Source organism: Thermobia domestica, chromosome 12 (assembly GCF_964235325.1).
Source record: "Thermobia domestica chromosome 12, izTheDome1.hap1.1, whole genome shotgun sequence".
Taxonomy (NCBI): Eukaryota; Metazoa; Arthropoda; class Insecta; order Zygentoma; family Lepismatidae; genus Thermobia; species Thermobia domestica.
Window position 1 is genome coordinate 147,947,719 of NC_137465.1, and position 21,551 is coordinate 147,969,269.

Sequence of the window (21,551 nt, forward strand, 5' to 3'; positions counted from 1 at the left end):
GAGTGTGATTGCCGAGGGAGGTCATCCATCACACGTGACGGGTTACCATAGGCATAGATGCCGAAAGCCCAGAAATACGTATAATTCGTAATCCTAATTCTTTCGAGACTTATACTGTATATCAATGTTTTTTTACGTTCAAAACTCATGTGAAGTTTATTATTATTATTATTATTATTATTATTATTATTATTATTATTATTATTATTATTATTATTATTATTATTATTATTATTTACACTTAGAGTATTTACTACCTGGATTACTTTTCAATACAACTTGATCACAATATAAGAATAAAACATTGGGGTGATTGCCAGAAGAGTGCGCTTGCTGTAGTTGCACGTGACCCTTGCAAGGAAATGTTGAACACCGCCTAGTAGACGTGAGTGTAGTCACTCTTGGTAGATCGTTGTGCCAAGTTCAGTTTTGTGGTAGTCAAATTAGATCGACAAAGCATGAGGGATACCGAAGAATACTTGTGGGGTAAGTCTTTAGATTTTCAAACCAGCAGATAGTATTTGTTTATTTTTCTTTTATTAACCTAAAGGAAAACTGTTTTACTTCTTTCAATTCAATAAATAAGACTTATATAGTTAATAAGGCTATTACATAGAGAAAAATTTCTTAATTAGCTCTTTTTATCCTAAGTGTCACTAAAATGCATATCTGATTTCACTATAAATAATGCATTAATTTATAATCCTAAGATATTTCCATAGTAAGGTATAATTTTGGATTATAAAAGGGATTCACTATTATTTTATTAAAAAGAAAGAAAAATATGATAAACTGTCCCAAATATGCCGGTAGTTATTTCGGAATTCTCAAGATTTCCTGCTTTTTATATCGAATTGACTGGAGTGCAGATGAGAACTGCGAACATTTCGTGAACCATTTTACTCTTCATTGGTAGCTAAACTACTCCCGTTGCATTCCCAATATAAATTCAATTATAGCGTAGTCAAATTAGCGAAGTGTCTTCTCTTAACTAGTCGGTAGTTCACAAAAGTAACTTAGCTTCTATTTAACTTCATTTATGATTGTATCTCGCCTCAAAATTAAGAAACCAGACTATTTTCTTTTTTAGAAATTTGTTAAATTGAAACTTTGACAGAAGGTGACCTAATGCTCTTGTAAACTTTACCCTTTTGACGTCTTGTTACTTTAGTAAAGTGGCACCTGTTTAACAGAACCTGTATTCAGCTAAAATTTGGAACAAAGATTTATATTATGCATTAATTTCATCTCTATGAATAGAAATGTATGTATTTCTCATATAATTCCGTTAAACATACTCATCATTGGGACATTTTACCAAATACAGAAATTCGTTGGGTAGCGAAGTTTTGAAAAACGCAGTTTTTTCTTTAACGCGGCTTGTGTGTTGCCAACGCATTGACACGAAAAGTCACTTAATGAAGTAGAACTCTAATTTTGAATGAATATTCGCCTAAAAACTATCCATGAAACCTCTTGTTTAGGCGCAGATTCGAACTTTCAGTTGTAATTTGACATGTTTTTAATAAGGTCAAGCTATAATTGACACTAGCTATAATTTGTGTGTGTGTGTGGGGGGGGGCGGTAAACAGGGGTAGATTTTTTGCGGGCATTTTTTTAATACCGCCAGTAAGTTTTTTTTTTTTTTTACCTGCAATATTGGGGAGAGCAGGTGTGGTCACCGGAATGGCGCTACTCAGTTTCCATTTAGTGTATAGTCAAGGACTACTACACACAACATGCTTTAGCTACGGCTTTGTCTACGGGACTCATCCAGATATAAGTAGTTTCAAATTTGTCAGTAGTATCAGGGGTAAAAGTGAGGGGGAGCACGGGAGGATGTCCTTCCACCTAAAGAAAAATGTACAGCGTCCCCTCCAGTTCCCCAAAATTTACAATAGACAGGGGGACGGCGTGACGTTATGCTGTCTACCGTCCCCCTACCTTTTCAGATCCAATTTTACCCCGAGTAGTATATTTTTAATTTCATTTTAGCTCACCTCTATGGATAATGGGCGTTATTCCTATATTCAACGAGAATGTGCATGGGTAGTAAGCTTGAATACTTGCACAATTCCTTTGCGCTTCCCCTACATACTCAAGCGCATGCGCTTTTTTTTCTTGCCACGCGGTACGGGGATTCACTCACTCTGAAAATAACTGCCCATAATTTCTATTTAAAGGTATTCTATCAACGGTATACCCTGTGTATTTATTTCTTATATACCAAGAAAGTTTCGTAATTGTTTTTGTGGGAGCGCCAAAAGAAGCTTTTGCAAATGTATTGATTTTTTTTAAAGCTAAAATTTCTAACGTAAGCACACGCAGTGACTGAATTGCCCGCACACTTTGAAAATTTTATTTTCGTAACTTCTAATAGTGTCTTCCATAAGCTGTCTTTACTCTTAAAACTACGTACACAAATGTAATTATACTAGATGAAAACACATGAAACATTTCAATGTAAACAAATTTGGCCACACCACTATACACGGAATCCGCATCACCTTCACGGTCTGACATAGGAAACGATGGTTGTGATGTTTCAGTTATGTCTTTATCTTCTCTTGAGTTACAGTTCTAAAACACACTGCTCTTCGTACTCCATTCTGATCAGATATAAACAACACTGGTATATCCAGCCACAATGCAGAAAGGCATTTGGAATATTACGCAAGTTCAGATTTCGCGAAGGTTTCATAGCTACTTGTAAATTACGGCTCGTTCAATCACTAATTTGGTCACTTTTTGATTATTGCGATGCTCTTTACGGTCCCGAATTAACAAAGAATCTTGCTTACAAAAATTCAGCTAGTTCAAAATTCTACGTTAAGATAAGCTTTCTGTACGAAAAGATCTAATTCCTGTTTTAAATGAGCATAATATTCTTAAAATGTTTCATAAAGATATTTGCATTATGATAGCTTTATATAGGGTCTACAGGCAATAGCGTACGCAGGAATTTTTCTGGAGGGGTCCAAACTTAATGAGGGTATTTTATATTAAAATTCCTAAAAATGCCCCTAAAATTAGGCTAAATTTACACATGTCGAAATTTCGGGGGGTCCGGCCCCCCAGGACCCATCCCCTGCGTACGTCCCTGTCTACAGAATCTTAACTGAGAAACCAATTTGTTCAATAAGTTGACTAAACGTACTAACTTACATAATCATTCCACACGTAATAAATTCAAACCTTATTCTCCCCGCTGAGAGATTTCTCTATTTCTAACTTTGTAAAATTCAAAATTGCAGTGCAACATTTACTGATGCAGAAACTTCAAAACTGAACACATGACCAATAAATTGAATTGTTTAACCTTCTTTCCTTCAACTCTATCTTTTTGGTCTCCTCCCTTATTACTATCTTTTTTATAATGTTTTTGCTTGTATTTATCATTTGTATTGTTACTATGTATATTTTTATTCATAGTTAGGTGGTAGAGCAGGCTTGGCTGAATTTCGCCCTTACTATTATTATTATTATTATTATTATTATTATTATAAAAAGAAACCTCGTGCACACGTGGTGAAGGCTTTTCCCGGTAAAACTTCCACAATGAAAGTTCACAGAAAGCTGAGCGTGCTATTTACACGTAGAAAACAAATTAGGAAGATACAAGAAGCTTCAGCTGCGAGCATGAAACTATTGAAAAGCAATAACATTTTTTCTTCAAAGCGGGGGAATCCCCGCTAGCGCGTGTGCTTACTGTTAGAGGAAAACCTAAAATAAAAACTGCACGATTACATAAGAGAAAGTCGCTAAATTTGTAAATAAGTTGCCAATCATAAATTAAAATGAAAAAGGTCTCAGATTGGAAAAGTATTTTCGATGCAAAAAGTTAATTCCCTAGATTTAGCAACTTTTTCCAATAATACCTTTAGTATACAGTAAATACCAATTATCCGCGGAATTGGGTGGCGCCGCAAATGTGGATAATCGAAATTGCAGAGGAAGGCACAAATAAACTCTTGAATACTTTCAAACTATTTACAGTAGAGGCCTATACATACAACCATGGGCGGAGTTAGGAATTGTCTACTGGGGGCAGACCTTTTGGTCGGTCTCGGAGGTCTTGGTATGTAGCCATCTTATAGGTAGATTTTTTTGTAAAAAAAAAAAAAAAAAAAAAAAAAAAAAAAAGTGACAGTTCTCCCCCATAACTAAGCCCATGCATACAATTGACTTGTAAGTACAGAAAACTATCGTTTATAATTTCACACGGGAAGGTTCTAGAACAGATACCCGCATAAAGGTTACTAGCAAGGTTGGTTCCTTTCTGTACCACTAAGTTTAATATTTAATTCACATAGTATTACCGAATGAGCATTAGTGAGTGAAGGCGGGTTAGCCTCACAGGGCAAGTTTTCTTGTTTTACAGCTCAATGGGAAGGACTGTTCTAGAATTTTGCCATTACACATACACAATCTGTCAAAACTAATTAAAAAAAAAAAACTAATTTGTCAGTGATGTAGACCTACCGTCTTAAGGAAGAAAAAGGAAAGAATGACATAATCGAGTGTAGTGTACTAAGAAATTGGCAATAAAAGCAGTAAATAGCACGCTTGCATGTATAGATGGAAAGTAAGAATATTAGTTTCTGATTAAGCACAATGGAAGAATGGGGTACGGTGGGGTAGAGCGTTCATATCAAGTGCGAAGGATCTCTCGTTCGATCCTAAGATAACTGAGCCAGGATGCGAAATCCTTAGTGAGAAGACAAATCTCTTCGCAATGTACTTCGACATAATTTACATAATCATATATATTTATATATATATATTAAACTGGTTAAGGATACCGGGGGCCTAGGCCTCCAGTTTTTTTTTTTTTTTTAATATTTATAAATTTTGAGTTTACTATGAACTTGCATATCAGTCTGAGTTCTGGCTGCCCCAGTTTTTCCCTTCTAGATCCGACACTGTATTAAGTAAAGCTTATCTTTGAACAATATTTTTTTTTTATATCAGAAATTGAAAATTAACTAATTTTGAGCTTTCCTCATTACCCGTACTGTTTTGCTAGCGTCATAATAAAGATAACTCAAGTTAGTAGGTGGCAAGATTCTTGTAATCCGTCACGGAAGTAATTGCTCCCCTGACTGCTGGAGCTCCATTAAATAGTTACAACTTCTGTTGGTCTGGATAAATGCAATCCAATTGAGAATTTAAAGCCTGCGACGACAGTGGTTAAGTATGTGAAGCACTGAAACAGGCGTTTGCTGTGCAGTTTAAGTTTGGAGCGTGTTCAGTGTCACAAACTTTTCAGTATATACTGCATGAGAACGTAGAAAGGCACTAATCATACATGACTTACAAAACAGATAAGCTGAAAATATCAAATTTTGAATAATTGCAGGAAGTTCGTAAATTCTTGCCTCCAATCCCGTTACTTCAAAAACTTAATACATTGAGTATGGATTGAAATTGTAAAAGTTAAAAAAAAAAAAAAAAAAAAGTCCTGCGGGGATTCGAATACAGATCTGCTTTAAAATCCAATTTGAGAAACTTACAAAAGTGGGTTGGTGTTTCGGGAAAACGCTTTTAAAATGCTTTCATGTAAGTCTTAACAAGACTAAGATTTCTTGACTAAGAGACTAGGACTTGACTAACAAACAAGAGACTAAGTGGAATTCAAATATGTTCAATATATTTTCTTTTACAAAGACACATACACATATAGAACTCATATTGGCAACATAAGTAAATGTCACATAGGGAACCAATGGCACATGCAGTATTTCATCGAAGGGATTTAAACAAATTAACAATAATTTATTTTCTTAATGATTTCAAACTTAGCCAAAACATGCACTATTTTTATATTCATATATAAGTATTTTTAATATTTCCATAATATACAGAAGAGAAGCATTAAAAATAACCTTCTTTGGGTAAGGACTGGTGTAATAAAATGTATTGAAACTGTTATACAGTACCTAGTACTTTTGTTCATAATTTATCAGCATTAAAATACAGAAAGGGAGGTCTCTTTAATTCGATAAAATTAAAACTAACTTTGAACTAATTCTTGTATTCATATCTTTTGCACTTTAGGAATCACTCTTAACTCTGAGAAGAAAGTAGTTCATTGGGATCCTGAAAGAGGAATTTCAGACGATGACTCTGTGGCAAGCAAATCCTTGGAACACAGCTCCAAGGGTGACTACCAATTATTCGTAAAACAGGTGAGTATTAAATATGAATAATGTTCTAACTTGCTTTATTTAAAGCAGTGTATCTAACGAAAGGAAACAAGCTGTTCAGATTGAGTCCAAACGCAGAGCTGTTCTGTACTCTTTCCACTCAGCTCGTCAGAGGCACCCCTCTTCTGGATAATAGGTTTTGACTAGGTCCAGGGGGTCTAGGGTTCTGGGCTTTTGCCTCACCCTGTGTATATACAACGCCTCCGGCCAGCATATAGCAGTTGCAAAGGCGGCGAAAAGACTACCTGCTGCAGATAACTTTTTAGTCGGCAAAGGCGCGGCAAACCTACGACATTGGTTCTAAGGCGTCGGAAAGACTGCTTTCCGACGATTTACAGTTGGCAAAGCAGCAACGTAGCGGTAGGTAGTATGAAGCTTCGAAGGCTGGTTTAGTAGAGAAGTAGGCGGCCTAGCGGCTAATTCGTCATGAAAACTACGGCAGCAGAGGGGCTCTTTTATTCGGCAGTCGGATCTGTGGCTGGCCTTGCCGCGACGTCGAGTCTTTGCAGACATAAAGTCGGCAGTGTCGGAACACGGTCGGGCAAGCGTCGGCATCGCGGCTACCTGCAGTCTTTGATTAGAGCCGGCAAAAAGATTTTTTCTGTATACAGTCTTGTATGATCCGCCGCGTGCGGGTGCAGACTCCCGACGGCCCATCACCGTCGGCGGTGGCCTTCCCGATCTTCGACTGCGATTTCCCCACGGGGTAGCCAAATATGGTAACTTCTAATAAGTGGTCTATTTACTAAGCTACAGTTTTAGGAAATCAGTATAATTTAAATTTGTATTTATTGGTAGAATAGACTGGAATAGTGCCCAAGAAAGCCAGTACAAACTTTCACTTCGTGGAAATGTAATTCGAAACTCGAATGTTTAGTTTTATTGAATCACCGTGGAGCTATTCATTCCATATACAAACATAAGGATGCAATTGTGGTGAAATATGCGCTAAAATCTGGATGTATACTTAAACAATACCGGCACAATGGATTCATTAATTTTCAGCAATATGCATAGTATACGTAGAACGATGTTTGATATTAACCACTCAAGGACTACATGGTCCGTCCGTACTACCAGTTATTGAGGATATTATTGTCTGTTGGCAGGTCCTGGAACTTTTTAAGGTTCGGGCCTGGAAAAGTTCCTTCCGCGACTGTTCTATTAGTTCTTCCACTGGTGGTATTAAAGATTGTTTTTGGAATTTTCTCACATTTGTACTTATTTGATTTGCTTTTGAAGAGTTACCGGAAATTACTTAAATATTTTTTTTGTTCAAATTTTGTTCCTTTTCAAGACTTATGATGAATCTGCTAATAGTAAATGTATTTTGTAGGTGGTTCTGGACAGCGAAGCTCCAGCTGGGGAAGAGAACGTAGTTTCCGTAGATGCAATGGGTTTTAATTCTTCAGTAGATGTCCCCATAGCCAGATTGAAAAACGATACACATCTTCAATGCTTCGTTGATTTATGCTTTCCGGATCCACCTGTAAAGTTCGTTTTAAAGAAAGGAAGCGGTCCAGTTCACCTTATTGGAAACTTTTCCATAGGTAAGTAATTTGCTTAATGTGTAGTCTTAATATTCACATAGATTCAATTGCACACTAACCGTGTGATCTATAGAAACTTAGTACATAGTAAACCTATACTAGATAATTCTGGTGTTGGGAAGGTGGTGATACAATCACGCAGTTCTTGAAATTGCAATAATCACTGGTTCTCCAGGGGATCATCACTTATCCGTTAAATAATTCTGCTGCGGATGATCGCCTATACTACTGATCTGCGGTAGGCGATGTTAATATACTGTCTCGGATGAAGCCGGCCTGATTTTCTGTTGAACTTTCTCTAACAATTTACTATAACTTAGGTAACGTTGGGTGGATTCTGTGATCTGGCAATGATTAAGATTAAAGATGAGAAAGGAACAAGACTGGAAAATGGAAATAGTAATAGAAATGGGAAAGAACATTATGAACTACTGAGATGGTATAGAAGATTACGCGGCAGATTTACACCCGTGACAGAAGTAATGTAGATGAGAATCAAAGAAACTTGAGGAATATGGAGAGCATAGGAGGTAGCGAAGAGAGAAGGAAAGACTGAAAGGTCAGTCTACTAGAGGAACGATTATACTAGAAATTGATAGAAGAAATAAAACTGGTTAGAAAGCATTGAAGAAATTAAATTACTGAAGGACTTAAGAGGTGGAGTAAGGACGTACCGGTACAGAAAGAGGAAGACAGCTGAAAGTGGTTAAGATAAGGAATGGAAGAGGGACATAGGACTGTTGTGTATAAGGTGAAATGAAAGAAGTGATGAAATACATCGGGGAAATAGGGGAACATAAGGACGTGTGAGGCTGAAGAGAAATGCTATTTACAGGCACGTTAAATTTAGGTTGGGAAGGGATCAAAGAATTAAAGAGAACAAGAAAACTTAAGAACTATGTATGAAGACAAATTAATAAATTGTGGACAAAATATCCTGTGGCTGCATGAAATTTGGAGTAGTGAGAACAAATCGAAGAAACTAATTAGACCAGTTCTCTTCCTATATACTGTAATTGTTTTTGTAGTATTTATAGTTAAGGATATTTATTATGCACTTGAAGGGGAGAAGAAATAGGTCTGGTATCAGATTCTAGGCAGGTCGCCAATTGGATAGGTGTTACTAGAACGACATATCTGGAGAAGACTGTGGATGGGAAGGAAACGGGTGGTTTTCCAGACAGATTGGGGAGCTGGTCCTTTCACTTTTGGTTATTTGATCTGGGTTCCTAATTTTTTTTTGCATTGAGTGTCTAAGGAAGCAAAGTTGTTAACTGTTTTAAGTGTAGTATTATTCCGGTCAGTTTTTATTTACGGGAAGTGGTAGAAATAAAAAAAAATCCCCTACAAAGATTGATCGCTATAGAAACTAATATATAGCGATAAGCATGTTTCTGTACCTTGACCTGCATTTCTGCACTGAAACCAGAAGCGGTAGAAATTTACTACTTGTTTTAATATTTGTCCGTAGAGCAAAAACTGTATGAGCGCCAGGCAGTTCTTTGAGTCTGTTCAGCATCTAGAGTTGAAAAAATGAAATGAAATCTTTGAGTTTTACGTCCCACGGTTATGCCGGCGAGGCTAAAGGAGACGGTGATGAGTAATGAATGAAATGGTGGAATGAAGTGGGAGGAAACGGGAGAACCCCGAGGAAACCCACGCACACGGTTTGTCCACAAAGTTCACTTGGCGGGGGCTGGGATCGAACCCGGGACCCCAAGCACCAGAGAACGCTCTACCAATGAGCCACCGCGGCCCAGCATCTAAAGTTTCCATTAAATCCGTAACTCTTATTCAAACCGAAAGTGGTTGCAATTAACTAATAAACAGCAACAAGCAGTTTTGGAATTGTCCGATACTCTTTACTCTCATCTCTACTAAAAGCAGAAGTTGTAGAATTCTCCAGTTTCACTATGGATTTCCATAGTGCAAAAAAGCAGTTTTTTCTGATATCTATTAATCTCAAGAAGTTCCATTTCTCGATTGCAACAAGTTGTAGAAATCTACCACTTCTGTTTTAATTATCCTTCATGTAGCACTGTAAGGAATAAGGAAATGTTACTTTGATATAGTTTCGGCGTCCCAAGAAGTTTTCTGACCTTTATTCCTGTATTACAACCTACCGATCTAGTACCAGTTTCAATATTCCCAGTTTGGAAGTCTACCGCAGTTTCACCCTAGATTTAGTGCGCAAAATTATTTCATGGAATCCTTAGGCCAGTGGTTCTCAACCTTTTTTGAACGACGACACTTGGCTGAACGTCCAGGACATCGACACCCTTGTTTGGTAATACCAATACCAATACTAATACTAATAATAGTTTTTATAATGACTATAGCACTGATCATTACTGCTACCGCGGTTGAGAACTGCCTTAGACCTCACTTCGAAATAAGCCTTTTCTAAGTTGAACAGCATATATTATGAAACTCATATGTGTACTAAGTTGAATGTAGACAAAGAAATAAGTGAACAGTTGATTACCTTGATGAGGTCCCTAGAAACGCGATAATTGCGAAAATTCATGGCAATTATCTTTATTCTCATGTAATTTTGAACTCTTAAAATTCAGTTCTCGAAACTCGGCTTGGGAATTTTCATTGCTACGGCTTGACGGATTCCTAAGTTACCGGCAACTGATGCGGTTAATGTCCATGCGATTTCAGCGGCAATGTAGATCGAACTTGTAAGACTTTACCGTAGTAACATTAGCTTTATGAAAAACTCCGTACGTAGTGATATAAATAAAAAAAATTAATAAATCCTATATGAACGCAACAGGTCGGAAAGCGAAACCAAGAAAGTTACTACAAATAGTTTATAGATCGTAACTTACCTTGCTATTGATTTTTTTTAGTGTAAATTAGAGGTTTACAGGAAGTTTCCTCCTTTCAGAAACTGTTAGTGTAGATGACGACGACGATGATGAAGAGGCTGAAGATGAATTACACGATGAAGAATTGCTTGCTCTTGAGAAAGAAGCAGAAAAGGTGAGAAATTATTCGACTACTTCTAATATTGTACACGAGATCATAAATAAGACCTTAGATCTACAAAGTAGTTCAAAAACTAGCTACGGTACGGTACTTAATCTTAAATTTATTATCTATCATAATACAAAACTAAATGAACTGCTGGAAAGTCTTACTTTTCAATATCTTCTGCAATTTGTTACTCCGCAGTGCATTTTGTCACCAGGATTGTTAATAGTAACTGAACCGATAAACTTAAATTGATTTTATTGGATTTTGTTTCGGAACATTTTCCCCGAAACAAGAATTCTGGCCGCGAAAATCGGATTTTCTAAATGTTGAAATAAATTTTGGTAAGTCTGTTCCGGAACCTAAATTTCCAGGACAAAATCTGTTCTTGTTCTGGAATCGAAACTGCTATTGAAGTGGAAGCAAAATTAGTTCTTAAAACCGTTGAAGATAGAATCCCACAAATAATTTTTATTTGTTCAAAATCTTTTCAGGTTTAATCTGTTTGCAAACGTAAACTTTTAGTTTGCGATTTTGTGAACAGGATAGATAGGTCGGAATGTATTTGTCTTGTAAATAAACTGAATTGGTGACAAGACCTGACCCTTAAATTTTGGGTTACCATTAATAGAACCATTGCATCACCTAATATTCAGACAAAATTGTCAAAGAACTGAATATTTGGCAAATTGAGCTTTCACTTTAGGCCAAAGTAGCAAAATTTCCTATGTGCTATTGCTAGAACATTGAGACTAGTAGCTAGTTTTTGAGAATTATAGTTCTTAGACTTGTACCGGAATATTAAATTTGAGTATACGATTACTTAGGTATAAATTTAAATTTTCCAATGACACAACCAAAAAAATTTTATAAACTTGATTCCTTTATATATATACGCTCCTATATATAGGTCTCAAAACTAAATGGCCTAATAAGGACATTTAATAAGGAATTTCCAACTAGCAGTTGTAGGATATAGGAGTTAATTTCACACTCAGAGAAAAACTGAGGAAAGAGTAAACTTACAGTATAGGTGTGGACGCAATCGTGGATCATAACTTTCAACACGCCTGCAAAACTAGATTACACTATTTTCTTTTGCCTATCACCACACTTTACGAACGTCAGGATGACCTGCCCTTCCCCTCAAACCGAAAGGCAAGAAGCAAACTGACGTGACATTACAAAAAATTTAGTTGGAAATGATTGACCTTAGATCATCGTAAATTTCAATGTCTACAAAGGGAATGAATTCCCTTTACATTCCATCAGAGTAACATGCATAGTATGTTAGAGTAGGCAATTTGGGCGTTAAGAAGTTAAAGAAATGAAGAAAGTCAAAACTCTCGCTCTCGCAAGAACATCTTGAACTAATGGTAGTTTAGACTGGATTTCCAGTTAAAACTTTGAAAGCAGTCCTACTTCCATTCTTTCATTATGACTGTCCACCCTGAGCTACTTAAACTTGACCTTAGTGTTTGCTAAACTGTATAAATTATGCAGTTCCTAGTTATGAAGTTCCCGCCATTCCCCATTCTCATTCCTCTTGGGGTCCGAATATTCCTCTCAGGATCTAATTCTTAAATACTTTCAAATACTCTAATAGTGGTAAGAAGTGTCGTGGACAAATCCTTAATCTTACGTTCTTCTAGTTTCCAATCTCCGGTACGTTTAATAAACAAAAGTGAAATAAAAATCTCGGCAACTCATCTCCTTGAAACAAATTCATGTGCATATATCCAATATTTCAGTTTGTGGTCAGAAATGCCAGAATCTAAGCAAACTGAAGTAGTCACCTGTTAGAATCTTAAGTTAGATTGGAGCTTACACTGTGTACTGAACTAGGTGGTAGAAACATTCCTTGCAGGATAACTTCCTCCCCCCCCCCCCCTTCCAAGCACTTTCTGCATGCATTAAAACTAGTTTAAAATCCAATACCACTCTGTCCACATCAGAGGAAGACTCAATATTTTGACTAGAAAGGATAAAGAATAAATTTTCTCGTATTTTTAATACTATAATGAAAGCATACACTAGTAGCTACCAATTCTCCTAACGGAACATTAATCACATAACTGCAAGAGTCCTCGCAGGGCTAACTAAAAGCTACCATCCATAAACAGCCGATTCAGCAAACTGGGTCCACAGTAATATTTTCTTCTGTATTTAGGACTAGGAGTCATCTTCTCCCATGAATTTTTCACATGATTTTTTCCCCCTATTAACCTACAGTGATACTTGTTTTAAGGAACGTATTTAAACATTGCGAGAGGTTGTGCCAGTATAGGATGAACTTTACCATCCGAAAACTCGTAAAACAGAATAAGCATAAGAGAAAAGACTCACTAAACAAGCTTTAAAGTTGCTTTAAGCTATTGTTTAGACATGATTAAGTTTACGCACTGCCGTAAACATGAAACTCTCACTGACCTGATAGCTTACGCTAATGTCCTTGCGTTCACTGGTAATAACACAGCTTTCGTCCTTAATTAAATTTCTTCTTGTAGCTTCGAGAGATGGCATAGACCAGTGGTACTCAACCTGTGGTACGCGACTGTTGTTGGTACGTACTACTTATGGTAGTATTGTTTTGGTTGTTCGCCGGTGGAAAAGGTTGAAACCCTGGCATAGACTATCAAGACTTTGCGTTGATCTTGTCCAGTTCAGAGGCTCGAACTACTGTCATTTTGATATTGAGCTCATTATAGTTCTTAGGTTAGATGATAGAATTGCTGTCAGATTTCAACTGCCATCGACAGACTGGTTCTACAATTTTCCAATTGACATAAAATCTTATATTTTGATAAATAGTTTATTAATCAGTGAATGACTAGCCTAATTTTGAACGCACGACCCACTCTTCCGAAATTGCAACAATTAGTTGTGTAGATGGAATTTATCTACTCACTTTTATGTAAGGACAATAGTTATATAAACTCAGCCCGGGTCCAGGATATGATCAAGGGAGGGGCTAAAAAAAAAAGTTTACAGCTTTACCCAGTGTAAAGAAAGTAGGATTGAAGTAAATTTTATCCAGTGTATACCTGAGTGTCAAGGGGGACTATAGCCCTCCCCTTGGATCCGCGTCTGTATAAACTGTTTATTGTAAGTTTGGGCTGACAGTAAACAGCTGTTAAATATCCAATTTTATTCTCAATTCCCTACCTCCCCCCCCCAAAAAAAAAAAAAAAACTAAATCCACATGGATTAAGATTAATCTTAAACATTACATTCAAATTATACATATGCTCTATCCAAATATGCATGGGGCAACATGTAGCTTATGCACTACACAAATGGCACTTCTCAGTTTAGGATATTAAATAACTCAATTAAAAAATGCAGTATTAGAACATTAAGATTTCGTCTTTTTTTAATCCGGGCATTTTTATAGTAATTGGGACTTTCATATAGCACATGTCAAATTAGCAGCAAACTAGTTTAGTTTCTAGAGGAACAGAATGAGGCTGCTGTAAATGAAGCCTTTCTTCCATATTGACCGCTTTCTTCAGACGAAAACTACTAAAATCATTCCATAAAACAGATTAGTTTATATCTTTTTAGTGTATTATAACTTGAACGTGTACATAAGCTGATAATTTGTATTGTCACAAGGACCCTGTTTAGGAACATTAAATTCACTTTTGCTCGTGCATACATTCCAAACCGTCTATACGCCACTGAGTAGTTATTTCTTCCTCTAGATTGAAAAGCGCAAGCAGACTGCAAACGGTGAACTGGATGATAAACCAGCAACGAAGAAAAGAAAATTGGAAAATAACAGTGTAAGTAATAATCAAATGTAAATTTGCAACAAACGTTGCGAAAACTATTGCATCATTTGTTTCTAATTACATTGACTGAGCATTTTCTCATTTGAAAAAAAAAAAATGTAAATTCCAGAATAATTTGTCCGGAACACTAAATTAAATGTAACTAAGCAACTATTCGACGTTCTAAGAAAGAGAAAAAAATTAGGAGATACCGAATTATTATTAATACCCTCGTAAGATTGCAATGCCCCATTAGATTATTAGACGTAGTCATGGGAAGTGAGAAACTTGGAATAGCATAATTTTAGTTCCTGATTTCGGGAATTCCAATTTAGTTCTTCTGTTTACACAATTATTAAAATGGGCCCACTTTGATATCCGAATAAGTTTTTATTCACATTACAACTGCTGCTGATATAACAGTACATTTAGTACTTTTAAGGTAAGTGAGATTGTAAATTTTAATGAACTATTAGAATGTGCTATTTTGCGTACAAGTTACTTTCAAATACAATAGTATAAAGGTTTGAAATAAACAGAATATACAGGGTGATTCAAAGAAATGGGAAATTTTGAGTTGTTGGCAACAGTGGGCGTTTGGTAACACTAACGTACGTCAGCCTGTCAATGACAAGAACAATGACAGTGTGGATGAGGCACGTAGAGAATTCCACCGTAATTTTAATTTAGGACGCCACGATCGTATTCCATCAGCACTTGCAATTAAAACATGGATACATAACTTCGAGCAAAGTAGTTTGGCAATGAAAAACCTACAGGCTATGTGCGAACCGTTCATACACCAGACAATATCAAAGCTGTTCGAGATGCTGTCGTAAGTCCACGTCGATCAATCTGTTGTCTCTCATCTTTACAGTTGCATAGTTCGTGTTCAAAGCCTAAAATCCGAGAAGCAATTGCCGAAATTCCAGTTGAGATGTTACGTCAAACCATGAACAATGTAACGAAGAGACTGCAGGAATGTTTGCGTAGAGCTCACCTGCAAGACGTAATTTTTGAACAATAAATTGTACTGTATGTATTCTAAAATGGCATTATTTTACTATTAAATAAAACATTTAATTTTTCATGGAATTTTTCAATTTCCCGTTTTTTTGAATCACCCTGTACTTAAACCTGAACAGCAAAGACAAGATGTTAACACTGAGTAAATTATTTTTCCTTGCAGAAGGATTCGGATGAGACAGAAGATTCGAAAGAGAAAGCTAAGAAAGAAAAGCCGGCTACCACATAAATTGAGATGTAATACTACGATGTAACATTTTTATGAACTGTTAATGTAATTTGCCTAAACTGTTGTATATATGTATATTTGAAAGCATTACAGAAAGTATGTAATTTATGTAATCTAATATTTGTAATGAATCAATAAATCACTGTACATGATTGCAATATATTCAGTTTAAATTTTAATGGAAATTAGCCTAACATTTAAGTATTAAATTCTCTACTAGAGAAATAGAAAATTACAATGAATAGTTAAGTTTAAATTAGATAATTTTGGCGTTGGGTAATGCAACCGGAAAATTGTACGTTCAAAAGTAATGTTTCTGTGATAACTTCTAACCCAGGTTAATTTTTAAATAGTACTACTAAATTTAATAAACCTGAATGTGTTAACGCCAATATTTCATTTCAATCTACACCAGTTAATGACTTAAAAGGATTTTTCCATTCCACAAATATTTAATGTTCAAGAAGCTACTACTCTGTCAGCGATTTTTGTAGTTTACTAAGGAACACTAAAGGTTAGAATTAATTCGTGAGCCAAATTCCGAGTTAGCTTTCACACTAGGATCCTGTGAGTCGCAGCTCTGAGCTGCTATGATCACCCCGCCTATAGCTGGCTCGCGGGCTGCTGACAAAGAAAATAGGTCTTGAGAGACCTTCACATGTGAGTGTGAACTCAGTTGAATTGGAGAATAGTGCAAGTGTATTTGACAATTTTCTCATTTTGGCGTTACTCTGAAATGCACACTTCATACTATTATACAGTTCATCAAACTGATATAGGAATCCTGAAGTAATTGAAAAATTTTTCCTCAGTTTAGGAAACAATATAAAATGAACATTCTTCCAGTCTTGATTGACTTCTAGAATAAATCCACATTGTTCTATATCTATTCCTTTATTTTATTGCAATTTATTGCCAAGATATTAAAGCTGCAGCTTCTGACCCTAGCATGGCTGCAATTTTATCACGATCTTTCGAGCGGCTCAGAAGTATTCAATGCCTTTACAGGCTCAAATGAGCGGCTCACAATCCTAGTGTGAAGGCAGCTTAATTAGTAATTGAACTCTAACTTTTATCACAGTGCGGAATGAAAGTTGGTACCCAATAAGCACGAAGGTAGTGACTCCAAAACTGAAAGCGTCAAAGTTGCTGTTGAAACCTATATTTAGTCTAAAGTACAGCTTCCAGTGAATTTCCAAATCTACCTGACATTAATGGGAATATTACTAAGTACTTTCGACTTCTGTAAAACTGTTTCAAAATTTTGATTCTTGAATGGATATAGTATAGTAATAAACGATGCAACAGTTCTTTCGCGCGAAGTTTCTGCAACATGTCCAATCTCTAGATTCTAAACGTTAAGATCTTACCCTAGCGCCAAATTACAATAGCATCAAATTACCAATACAGCATAACAAAAATGTTTACATAATTTTTTGCTTGCAGCTTCCAGATTTTTCCAGTAAGACCTAAGAACTTATAACTATACAGTGCTGTTTCGTTGATCGTCTTATGTGAAAAATGACTTATGCGAGGTCCTCATAAAAATGTATTACGATGTAAATCATAAAGATTGAAAATTATGAATATAAGTGGTATATGTATAAAATGTCACACCAAAAGTTATTTTGTAATGAGACTTATGGAGCCTAATTCTCGAACGTCAGTTAAAACTTAATTTTCTCCAAAGCTTATGCAGCTCGTATAGCTTTGAATCTGCTGTCCTTGGTATAAGCTAAATTGTAGACCTTTCCACCTCGTTTTAAAGCTGAGTTTCAAGGTGCAGTCCCGAATGATTGAAGTTACATCCCTTTTCATCACTGGCCGAGATCTGATCTTAACAGTTTTTTGAAACTAAAGTGTGTTTGCACAATCTGAAAAGATTTATAGCCCCTCCAAATGTAACCTATTTAGTTATAGGTGCCAATGAGCATAATAGTTGGCACAATGATTTGAGAAAAGCGGACCCATACAATAAAATTTTGAGAAATTCAAACCACTTCAAGTGCGTTTAAGCAATCAGAAGAAATTTCATATACCATAGACACTATCCAAAGGAATTATCTATATCCTAAATAATGTAATGCTGTCAACTCGGTATGCACTTTTCAAACAGTACTGTTATTACGCATACGATTGCTGCATAATGAAAAAGTCTAATACGTAAGTGTTGCAAATTTAGTTATGAGATTTTAGAAGTAATTGCAAAAATAAACGAGAAAAAGTAGACGATAGTAGTTCCAACTAGGGCTAACCTCGGTACACTAAAAGTATAGAGCTGTTAAATCTGAGAAACTGTAAAGGCTATTACCAACATCGCATTACCAGTGCCCTCCTGTTCTGGTGCTTTGCCTTTCCCTCCCTTAAGTAATTTTAATCTACAATGATCCTGCGAAATACATAGCGATAAACATTTAAGGATTCAGTACCGCAAGATGTTTCACCTCTGATTTTAGTTTATTGCAACAAGAAGTGATAGAACTTCGTTTCAATATTAAGCACGACAGAAGGAAAAGAAAAAGATAGCGAGAAATGGATTATTGATAAGGATTCAGTCCAAGGAACAGGTTCTTTGATCTCTTTCCTCCATTGCTACTTGTAGTTAGATATACTACTACAAGTCTGAGTATTACATCTGCATAGTTTGGAAGTTGACCGTAGTTTCACATTGCAAAATGGAACTAGCTCATGTCCAGTGTTGGTATCACTTTCATATTAGGTGCAATAAACAGTTGACAAATTTCAATGAGCAATATTCAAAAATGGTAGGTCATTTTTAACTACTACTTGGATCGCAAGTCATGTGGCAAGACATTACAACTATTCGAGGAAATTCTTATCCCCTAATTTTAAAAACTTTTCGTATTAATAGTATCTGTTTTTTTTTTTTTTTTTTTTTTTTTTTTTTTAATCGCTGATTTGATCGGCACTCTTTGTTTTAGCATGGCAGGCATATAGAGACTTTCCGAGGGAGATAGAACCATAAATACATCAGAAAACTGTCCTTTCTGGCTTTCTTCCTAAGATGAGGGGGGGGGGGATGGTGGTTATCCAGCATTTTATATAAGCACCATTTTTCAAATATGTAAAACAGTAACAAGCGGACAACACAATATACTCACATCTTCTGATCTTTACTTTTAATTACTGACGTCAACTGCACTAACAATTCCACGTTTTAATTTCCTGGTGTCCAATTGATTTAATTGCAAATCATGTCATTGAATTCAATGGCAATTGATATTAATTTCAGAACAATTACTTTCTATTGATGATTACTTGCAATTGATTTTAATTGATGAATGCCCAACACGGATAGCATTCTACCGGATCTCAAAGTCTAGGTATCATATAGCCTCGGTGCTAGAAAGGAACGCTGAACTCCAACCAATGTTAGAGACTTTTATTTAATCCTTATCCAAATTAAATAAATCTCTATCTTATTATTTTAATAAAAAATGTTTCAAAACGCTATTGTTCAGTTAGAGAACACGTTTCTGTATTATGGTGTCCATACAAACTAGCGTCATTGTGGGAAAATGTCGACATTAACAATTACTGGGCTTCTTGTAACAATACCAGATTTGGAGAAATACCTATAAAATAACTGATATTTAAATTGTTACTTTTCTACTTTGTTACATATGACATTTCTACTTAATTATAGAAATGAAATGAAATGGTTTCATGTTGGTATTTATTGTATATGTTCCAGAAAATAACGGACAAAATATCAAGTGTACATATATTGTGGAAATGTTCAAAATACTTTAAAAAAAAATACACACACAGCATAAGCCACCACACCATGTTGTATTGCACTCCAGATTATCTTATTTTCGGAATTTTCCATCCAAAATATCTATAATATTGCTTTATTGTAGACAGAGATTGTGCAGGCATATACGTTCCAATGAAGGTTCTTTCCCACCATTGTCCATCCTCAGCTTCTTTGCTTCCGATTTTTGTATAAGTATATCGGTAATGTTGCGCTCGAATGTACCTTTGAAAGAAAAAAATAACAGTATATGAATAAAACCGAATAAATCCTATTATATTAGCGTATATGAAGAAAGAAAAAAAAAAAAACAAAGGTGATATCAATCTTTCACTGAGCTAAATAAAATGATAGGGGTGAATATATCCTCATGCGCAGTTTTCGAGAAAAATCTATTCATTTCAAACTTAATGTACGTACGATAATCCCACCACCTATTACAATGAAACTGAATCATACCCTCATCGAACTTTTCATTATGACACTAACAAGATGACAACACACAGTATGGTTAATGAGGTATAGCCCAAAGTTATAATTGTTAAACCAGCATTTTTGGTTAACTACTTGTATAATATTGTTCAAAAACAAGACATACGAGGAGCGTCCAATAAGTTATCTACCTCGACAGGAAGGGAGGGGCGGAGCATAATGACGCCTAACGCACGCCAAGGCCACTGTGGGGAACCCCGCTGCGCATTTTGATGTTAGTCGGAGCAACGCAGTGGCCGTAAGAAGAGTGTGTGACGCCGCGAATAATGGATTTGTAGAAGTTGGAGTACTGCATTATCGGATCCTGAGAGCAAGCAGGAGTCCATGCAGTGGAAACACCACGGTTCCCCGCCCCCAAAGAAGTTTCAGAGAACATTTTTCGTTGGACAACGAGGTCCAACAGGCTGTTTCCCAGTAGTTTGCAGGCTATGACAAAGACTATTTTTCCTCTGCATTGAAAAATAGTGAACCTGTCTAGGTAGATAACTTATTGGACGCCCTTCGTATACCAATAGAAAGGTCACATAGAACGGACCACAATAACGTCTTTGAGGATAAACTCTCATGCCTAATCTTCGAGAAAAATTAATTTTTATGACGCTAAAAGTATGTCGTTCGTTGCCAATTACAATTTACAGATTTTATCTGATGGAACATTTTTCTTATTTATGTATTGTACATGTAAAAAGTAATTGAGTAAATAGTGTGGATTCTATCTGTTGCTCTTTTTTCTTCTTAAAGTGACATACATACACCACTAACAGTGATGCACATACTACTCGCAGAAAAAAGTTCTAGTTAAAATAATTCATATTTATCATAACATTATCTATATATTGAAGTGCTAGGTTTATGTGTTTCTTGTCAAGAAAAGTTTATATGCTTGTGGCCAATTCTTTTGACAATGATATATCGGAAACCATAAGCTCTAGAAAGATGCCGTTTTCACTGACCGATTGCAAATTTTGTGTAAACTGTTCAGTTCTAATTGAATATTTCTTTTTTAAAATGGCCGTTATTTCTTTATTACATTTTCTAGGGGTACACTGGAAGTATTGAATTTTTTTTAAAAAAAATAAAGCATCATATCTTACGAATTATATATTCCAACATTACACTTTTGTATACGGGATTAATATATCTCTGGCGTTTGTATCATGGCCAAATGATAATGAAAAACGAAGGATAACCACTTCTCCAGTCTGGGAATAATCTTTATTGTTTGGAGTGTTTTGCCCAATGAATACCATATTTCATTGACATTATCATTATGTGTATAATGTATTTGTTTATTACATACTCCATGCAAGGAGAAAGAAAACACTCACCATACATGAATTAGAAACTCCAATCAGAAGTAGGCTCAAATCTTGCAAACGGTGCGAGAATACACGTGAATTCGTTTCAAAATTAACATAGCATTTCTAGGCATTTTCTACGTTCTATCTTCGCACTTGCCCTCATTTATTTCATCCCTGTATACGGTTTGCTTTTAAACATCCTCTTTTTCTCTGT

General features: G+C 35.8%; 2 protein-coding genes across 5 annotated transcripts in view; one reads left to right on the forward strand and one right to left on the reverse strand.

The window, feature by feature from the left end:
• The first annotated feature begins 329 nt into the window (after nucleotides 1-329).
• On the forward strand, nucleotides 330-15,924 carry LOC145666719 (nucleoplasmin-like protein ANO39). 2 transcript variants are annotated; one of them, XM_081734239.1, is made up of 6 exons: nucleotides 330-486; nucleotides 6,058-6,188; nucleotides 7,543-7,756; nucleotides 10,653-10,747; nucleotides 14,443-14,523; nucleotides 15,701-15,924. In XM_081734239.1, exons 1-6 carry the CDS (start codon nucleotides 459-461, stop codon nucleotides 15,764-15,766), a joined length of 615 nt encoding a protein of 204 aa, XP_081590365.1. In that variant the 5' UTR covers nucleotides 330-458; the 3' UTR covers nucleotides 15,767-15,924. The 2 variants fall into 2 exon arrangements, with proteins under 2 accessions (XP_081590365.1, XP_081590366.1); XM_081734240.1 differs by lacking the exon at nucleotides 14,443-14,523.
• A 3,525-nt stretch (nucleotides 15,925-19,449) lies between these two features.
• The window catches only part of LOC145666720 (lipase maturation factor 1-like), a 53,949-nt gene continuing 51,847 nt past the window's right edge, over nucleotides 19,450-21,551 (reverse strand). For all 3 annotated transcript variants that reach the window (XM_081734242.1, XM_081734241.1, XM_081734243.1), the window contains exon 12: nucleotides 19,450-19,769. In XM_081734242.1, coding sequence (XP_081590368.1) covers nucleotides 19,595-19,769 — 175 coding nt within the window. In that variant the 3' untranslated portion in view covers nucleotides 19,450-19,594. The remainder of the gene's footprint in view (nucleotides 19,770-21,551) is intronic.